This window comes from Glycine max, chromosome 13 (genome assembly GCF_000004515.6).
Source record: "Glycine max cultivar Williams 82 chromosome 13, Glycine_max_v4.0, whole genome shotgun sequence".
In the NCBI taxonomy this organism is placed as follows: Eukaryota; Viridiplantae; Streptophyta; class Magnoliopsida; order Fabales; family Fabaceae; genus Glycine; species Glycine max.
The window spans coordinates 25,963,427-25,971,430 of NC_038249.2; the positions used below are offsets into that span (position 1 = coordinate 25,963,427).

General features: G+C 32.9%; 2 protein-coding genes across 2 annotated transcripts; one reads left to right on the forward strand and one right to left on the reverse strand.

Annotated features, from left to right (window-relative positions):
• Window positions 1–1,250: 1,250 nt before the first annotated feature.
• Window positions 1,251–3,535, forward strand: LOC100306530 (hypothetical protein). Its single transcript, NM_001350052.1, has 2 exons — window positions 1,251–1,722; window positions 3,168–3,535. The coding sequence occupies exon 1, from the start codon at window positions 1,369–1,371 to the stop codon at window positions 1,693–1,695; it is 327 nt and encodes a 108-aa protein (NP_001336981.1). The 5' UTR covers window positions 1,251–1,368; the 3' UTR covers window positions 1,696–1,722; window positions 3,168–3,535.
• A 1,571-nt stretch (window positions 3,536–5,106) lies between these two features.
• On the reverse strand, window positions 5,107–7,793 carry LOC100783534 (ras-related protein RABA1f). Its single transcript, XM_003542538.5, has 2 exons — window positions 7,297–7,793; window positions 5,107–5,769 (listed from the first exon to the last, which is right to left on the reverse strand). Exons 1-2 carry the CDS (start codon window positions 7,515–7,517, stop codon window positions 5,337–5,339), a joined length of 654 nt encoding a protein of 217 aa, XP_003542586.1. The 5' UTR covers window positions 7,518–7,793; the 3' UTR covers window positions 5,107–5,336.
• Window positions 7,794–8,004: the final 211 nt, after the last annotated feature.

Below are 8,004 nucleotides of genomic sequence, written 5' to 3' on the forward strand. Positions count from 1 at the left end.
TGTCTCAAGCTCAACAAACATTTAAAGATAGACACAAATAAAATTTCCATTTGAGCAGTGATACTTAAACATTCAATTAACACTTTTTATATCTATTTATCTTTTCTTCTTCTTCTTGTTACATCACATGACTATTATTTTTCCTTATTATTTCTTTCTCTTTTTTAGGTGTATATTAGATGTATCCATTTAGTGCATGTTTGGTTTCTAATTAAAATTGTTACCATGTGTGTTCCAATCCAGATTTAACTGATAAAAATAAAAAACAAGAATTCCGATCCTTTTGTAAAAATATTTTTTCCTCAAAAGTCATTTTTTACTCGATTTCCAAACATCTTCTCTAATATTTTCCTTTGAGTAAATTACACATGTATTCCCATAGGTATAAGAAAATTATACATATCTCTCATTCTTTTAAAAAATCTACACGTCTCTCCTAAGATTTAATGAAATTACATATGTCTCCTTAGGGTTTAAGGAAACTTCACATGTCTTTCTTGTGTTTTTAAAACCTACACAAGCTTTCTAAATGCGTCTAAGAATTTGACTATAGTAAGTCATGCCTGTTGATAATTTTGATTAAAAATAAAATAAAATAAAATATATTTTTTGTCCTCATAAATATGAATAATATTTTTGTCTATTTCTTATTTTCACAAAATTTAAATCTGTTATTTTTTTGGGCCGAAGCTAGTTCGGTATTTTGAACCTATGTGTACACTGATATAGAAAATGCCATATTTTTTTTATTTTTTTACATCGGTTACATGCCCGAAGCTAAGTTCGGGTACATCCGAACCTACATGTATGCTATTGTAGAAATGTTAAGTTTTTCAACTTTTCTACATTGGGTATATATATAAGTAACATAAAAAAATTAAAAAATCTAACACTTTTTATAACAACATATATGTAGGTTTGAATGTACTCAAACCTAACTTCAAGTAAAAAAATAACACATTTAAATTTTGCAAGTTCAAAAAATAGGTAAATTTTTTATAGTAATAAATTTTGAATATTTTCATATTTATAAGGATTAAAAATATATTTTATTCTTTTTAATCAAACTTATTAACGCATATGATTTGTTATTATAAAATGTTTGGACAATATTTGAGAGATTTGTGTAAGTTTTAAAAATAGAAAAAATATGTGTAATTTTTTAAAATGTTAAGAAAAATTAGAAAAACAAGTGTAAGTTTTATAAAAAGAATATATATATCTTAAATCCGACCGAATAAGAGAGAGGTAATCTATTGTTTTCCTTTTGGTTTCCTCAAGACATATTCGATAGTCGATAGATATATTGTGTTTTCAAAGTTGGAGTAGTTCCCGTCAGGTAAAAACAATCGAGCCAGCCACCGCCACATGACTGAGAATAACCCCAAAACCCATTACCCTTCTTCGGGTGGGATTCCCAGTCCCAGTGATGATGGCCCAAAAAAGCTTCCAGGGAAGCAGAAGATGCATTTCAACCCGCCAGAGAAAGAGATTCCGGACGCGGCCACTCTGAGGGATCAATGGAGGTATGCCATTAGGCAGTACAGTAAATGGTACTCTCACGCTTGGGGCACTGCCATTCTCGCTGGCACCGCCTTCTTCGCCCTCGGCTGGTTCATCAAAGGAGAGAACCCCATACCCTCTTTCAACTCTAACAAAGACAAAGACAAAGACAATCACAATTCTCACCCCTGATGTCATGTGCCCTTCACTTCTTTTCAGGTCACTCCCTTCGATTTAAATTATTTTTTTTCATTATCGCCCAATGTTAGTTGTTAGTTTTTGTTGGTGAAAGGATTTGAACCCACTACCTCTTCTCTCTTCAACCTCCAAGTCAATCTTATAACTCCAATTGAAATTAGTCTTTTGACTTTTGTTTCCATCTTTCAATTCTAAGGCTTTTTGGTTGAATTAGTCCTGATAGTGTAGAAACAGCTTCTAGGTTTGTGGAGAAAGACCAGGTTTCGATTCCTAGATAATACATCCTTTGGAGGAGGGACGGGGAGTTTTAAGTGTGACTAAGTTTCCGATCAAGGATTAGTCCCATAGCTGATCCAAAGGCCCTAATTACGGTGGTTACAATAAAAACGTGTACAAACAACTTCTTGGGTAGTAGTTTGTTGGACCTCAAGAATAGGAGGGAGTTGAAGATGAAAATTTGGGTCTGATGGATGTCTAGTGTTACTCCTGATTTATAGTGTCAAGACTAACGTGGTCTATGAAGATAAAGGTGATAACTGATGTTACAATTCAGTTATGCAGAGGAGCTTTTGTTATGTGTTGATGAATTGTTGTGAACTTTAGTGAGTGTGATACTGTTGTAAACATGTCCTGTCCCATGAAGAGCAACCTACAGTTTCTGGATTGATGCACGCACCGGTCATCATAGCAGTGTCATTTAATGAAATTGGCTCCGAAAGATTGCATGTTTAGCCTCTACTTTCTGTGTTGGTTGTATTGCATGCATTGAGTCTTGGTGCTTTGCTCCTCTGGTGGTACGATAGTTATTTGAAGTCCAAAACATTTTATCATATTTTGTCACTTTGAATGTACAGTATCACAGATAATTTGCAGGCTATAGTCAATTTTGTTTCCTATTATTTTTTGTTTTGATATTCTGGGAGCTGATTGAACTTGGCTGCATATTTTTGTTCCATTCATATGCTGGCTGGAATTGGACTATTTCTAAGTATAATTTCTGTTTTCATATGCCTTTCTCCACTTTTCTGTGAACTGATTGAACTAGGCATCAGTTTTGTAATTAATGTATCACGATTTATGAGTATTTTCATCCTGTTAGTTTAACTGCATGTTTGACTTTTATGCCTAAACCTCCCACTGATCAAATCTGTATGAACAGTTATGTATCTATCTTTGGAGCAAATGGCACTCCTATAGTGCCTTCTCCCTTAGTAGTTATTGTTCTTAATTGGGGGCAGTTTTCTTTTATGTAAAAAATTAAAAGAGGGAAAAAAATAGTATACATGTTAAATGTCATGGTTTTAATGAAAGGATTACATGCTTTTAGGAGTGTTAAATTTTTTTGCCTATCTTTGTTTAACAGATACGTTATAGACTGGAAAAATGAACAGGTCAAATTGATAGACCCTTGTCGACCTCTTAGCCATATTACATCCTTTATTTGTTCATGAAAAATCAAATTGCAGGTACCATTCACTGGAATCAAGCCACACAAGATCTGCTTTTGGTTGACAATGCCCTGGCACCTTGCTTGCAATGGTCTAATAAGGAATTTTGATGTTTATAAAGTCTCGTGACACAGTGGTTATTTTGCTTCTCTTGAACTAGTTTCTGTCGCTGTTTCGATATGGATGTAAGGCAAAAGATTATGTATATTCGAATGCTTTCGGCATGGAATGGATGTAAGGATAAAGATTGTACATATTCAAATGCTTCATCCCAACTTGTAATTTATGGGTGATTATGGTCCATTTAGGTTCAAGTTGTTGGGAAAAAAGCACACACCTCTTCATTACGCCCACGATGATGAGAAAAAAACATAAAAAAACAACACCAAAAAAAATAAAAAAATAGAAGAGATTCAAATCTTATTTAATGTGATTCGGCCGACTACATCTACAGTTTCATTATCAGTATTTTTGGATAAATTTGATACTTAGGGTGGTCATTCTTTGTTCAGGTTAGATGATTCTTTTCATCTAAAAAACTTTTATTTATAAACTTAGTATCTTAATCTTAGAAGAAAAAATAAATATTTAATTTATCGATCATATCTTTAAATCTAAATCACATTCTAACTATAAAATAATATATTTCTAAATCTTAACAATATTTGCAAATGTAATTACATTCAAGGAAACAATTACAACCATAACCAAAAATCAAAGAATGTGAAAAACTCATGGTTGTCAGTAAATGAGTGTTGGAAACATACTCTAGAGTATCTTTTTAAATTATTGAAAATTATAAAATTAGCAAAGGTTTAGATTCATAAAATTTTGTAATTTTCATTCAACCAAGAGAGTTCAAAATAGTGTGATAGTGTGTTATGACAGTATTTCTTAGTAAATAGTAACCATATTTGTTGGTTAACAACACTTCCTTTTGAAATAATCACTTTATCAAGTAACTTCCCTTTTTTTCGGTTAACAACACTTTAATTAAATCAACGTTTAATCTAATCACCATCTCAAGTCTCAACAAATACAAAACTTATCTGACGTGTCCACTAATAGTGTTTTTGTTTGATTAATGATACATAAAAATGTTTAAAATCGTCAAACAAGCGTCAGAGCAATTAGACCAACAAAAAGTATTAAAATTTAAAATGCTGAATGATATTATTGCAAAATAAAAAAAAACTAGTTTTTTACATAGAAATTTGCTGACTACAATAAAGGATATTTTTTCTCTCAATAAAAGTAAAGAAAGAAAAAGAAATACTATTTGGAGTTACTATTTAGTAGACTAAAATACATGTTTGATTCTTTAGGTTATAATTCTTGTTTAGTTTGATTCTTTATATTTAAAAGCTTCGTTTTAATCATTGACGTCAATTGCTAATTCTTAATTAGTTTGGTTCTTTATATTTAAAAACTTCATTTTAGTCATTGATGTCAATGGCTAAATATGATGTAACAAAAACTTCATACCAGACATGAAATGATGTTCCCGATTATCCTTCATGTTGTTCTAAAAAGATTCAAAATAGTTCTTCATGTTTTGGAGTTATTCAACTTAGTCGTTACTTAAGGGCTAGTTCAAAATCTTTTAATGTCCCAATCTACCACCGTTAACTAAAGGACCAAATTGTCTCTATTTGTAAACCTGAGGAACTAAAATCAAGCTTCTAAGATATAAAGAATCAAACTAAACAAAAACTAAAACTTAAAGACCAAATATATCTATTTTAGCATATTTAATATCACTCGGTTTTAAGCTACAAATTTCTGTATATTATCTTATGCCTTGTAACTTGTGAAATCCGGCCCAACTCTGAGTTTTGGTGAAACAATGCAGAAATCACATTACTTCTTGAAAATTCAGAATTTAACTTTCAGAACATGTCAAAATAAATTTGGATAGCATGAATCTGCATGCATGAAAAAGAACAAAAAGAATAAAGAAGCCTAAGACAAATTCGATAAATTAACAGCTTCATGAAACAACAACAACCAAATAGCAAAATGGAAGTGCATGCTTCCTGAAAAATTGACTTGAATTGAACAGATTTCTCTGCATAGCAAAGCAGAAAGTTGAGATTGTAATGCTCTCTAGACAATCATTTTCATGCTTTAAGGGTGAAACTCTACATGGATATAAACAGAACATATACAGAGGTTTTTACTGCATGCTCAAGCAGAACAACATCCATCTTTCTTAACAGCCGATACGTCATCACGAGACCCAACATTTATCGTCTGTCCTTTTGGTAATGCTGCTGGATCATCACCAATTTCAAGGGCCTTCTTGCTTACAACATGATAGATCTGTGTCAGCACTTCTGTGAAGGCATTTTCAACGTTCATGGACTCGAGGGCAGATGTTTCCATGAAAAACGTTTTCTCCCGTTCCGCAAAAGCTGTAGCTTCTTCAGTAGAAACTGCTCTCAGATGACGCAAATCTGCTTTGTTCCCAACAAGCATAACCACAATGTTGGCATCTGTGTGATCTCTGAGCTCCTTCAACCATCTCTCCATATTTTCAAATGTAACATGGCGGGTAACATCATAGACTAATAAAGCACCAACGGCTCCTCGATAATATGCACTAGTGATTGCTCGGTACCTATAGTCAAGGAAAATCAAATTAAGATACCTTACATGAAAATTTGATCATACACAGCATTCTTATATCTTTATTCGTGTGGAATGTAAAATTAGGTCTAAAGATTCTAGTTGGGATTATGAATCAACGAGACTACTGATTTCATTACAGGATATCCATATTACTCAGGCATCTAAACAACACAAAGCATTGAATGATCAATGTAATTCACTGGAAAAGGAAGATTAATGTTTTTATGCTTTTTGTGCATTCTTCTTATAAATTTATCCTCCTCAAGTGCTTGTCTACAATTATCAAAATCATTATGATTTTCAAGTTTCGACTTAAATATACTAAATCAGAATCGACAGGAACTGTGCTTTTGGAATAAAGCAACATAGCCAAAAGTATTGAATATCTGAAATAGAAAACTAGCATAAATAAAGCTATAATAAAATAATCATATTAACACCTATAAAACCATAAATTGAACAGTGCGGCTAAGCTGAGAAAAGAAAATAAATTCCAGTAGCACAGAATATAACCAAATAAAGGAAATATGCTCGAGGAGCTGACTGACACCCACTTTTGCACACATCTTTAAGCCTATGATTTTTCAACCAACTAGCAATGTGTGTTTGGATTTCCATTACACCACCTCAAATGTGCATTCATTTCAATCCACCCAAAGACAGCTTTTCTGCTTGGGTGCATTGGAACGTGTGCGGACAGTTATCTTCAATGCAAGGACTTTATAAGTCATTTTGATATAACAATCCCATTAAAAGCCCAGATCAAATAAGAGTAAATCATACCAACAAAATGGTTTAAAGATAATTAGAACATCTTACTACTACATTACAAACTTGAGACATTGGTAACCTATGTAAGAAAGACTAGCCAAGTGATAACTTAAAATATTTCATTGCATGGTATATGCTCCTTGCTTTGTCAAAGATGCCATGAGTATGATTTTCATAATAACATTGGCATGTTTACAACTTTACATATTGATACTAAGTGTGTGACAAAAGAGCTATGAGTTATCTGTTCAGATTATTTCAACAAGAATTCAATGACAGTTGTGGGCGATCTGTGCTTGAGATTTCAAAAACGTTAGCTGCTACGTGCCCAACACAACCCTCCCTCCTTTACTCAGGCTTAGGTTAGTCTATGAGACCACCAGCAAAGTTTATGGTTTGAAAGTTCATAGAGGTCCAATAATAATAGAGCAACAGAGCAGCTACAGCAAATAAAATTCAACTTTATATGCAAAATAAAGGCAAATTTTCTAATTGCAATGACATATTCCCTTTGCAAGCAGCAGGATCAGAAAAGCTTCCAATTAATTCATCAGTCCATCCAACTATCAGCATAAAAGGGTGCAGGAAAACAAAGACCAAGTTACAACCCACATACCCATTACAATCAATTAAAATTAATCAAATCATAGACTGTGGAAAAAAAACCAAAAACACATAATGGGCAATGGCTAACCAATTCTAGCATAAAGGAAACAAGAGAAACGAATATGAATGGTTCATTGACCTTTCCTGGCCAGCAGTGTCCCAAATCTGAGCCTTGAGTACCTTTTCATCAACCCTAATGCTTCTGGTGGCAAACTCAACCCCAATGGTGGACTTGGATTCAAGGCTGAATTCGTTCTTGGTGAACCTAGACAAAAGGTTCGATTTTCCCACACCAGAGTCCCCAATCAGCACAACCTTGAACAGATAATCGTAATCCTCATCAGCTCTATACGCCCCCATTTGCTCTTCAGGAAAAAGAAAAATGATTTTGATATGCTCCTTCTCTCAGAGATTCAAATGGGTTGCGGCGAATCTATATTGTTTTTGAAATCCAGATTTGGAACAACCTTTTGGTAACAACAACAACAATAGGAACAAGTTTTGAGAGAGCAAAAAGCTGGAAAGGTGGGGTTTCTTAGTTGGCAAATTGTTAGGGGGGAATGAAATGATGACAGTATGGTAACTGCAAAGTGCTTTGCATCAAACAAACAATTAATTCCATTTTCCAATTGTTTTTTCCATGCTAGTGGTTACATTACATTTTCAATTTTTCATTCTTATATTTGTTTGAAAGAGTCTTTTTTTTCTTTATTTCAATATTTAATTTGCCAATCAAGCTTTTGATGAAAAAAAAATAGGGCCAGAAATTATAAAAAAAAAAACTAAATAATATTAAATTACATCTTAGCCCCTTGCTTGATATATAAAAATTAATATTGTATTAAAT

Excerpts from the sequence above, each read along its gene's own strand:
- LOC100306530 (NM_001350052.1), top strand. The coding sequence starts at position 1,369 with ATGACTGAGAATAACCCCAAAACCCATTACCCTTCTTCGGGTGGGATT.
- LOC100783534 (XM_003542538.5), bottom strand. The coding sequence starts at position 7,517 with ATGGGGGCGTATAGAGCTGATGAGGATTACGATTATCTGTTCAAGGTT. Across the intron at positions 5,770-7,296 it reads GACACTGCTGGCCAGGAAAG|GTACCGAGCAATCACTAGTG; the intron begins GTCAATGAACCA and ends CCTTGACTATAG.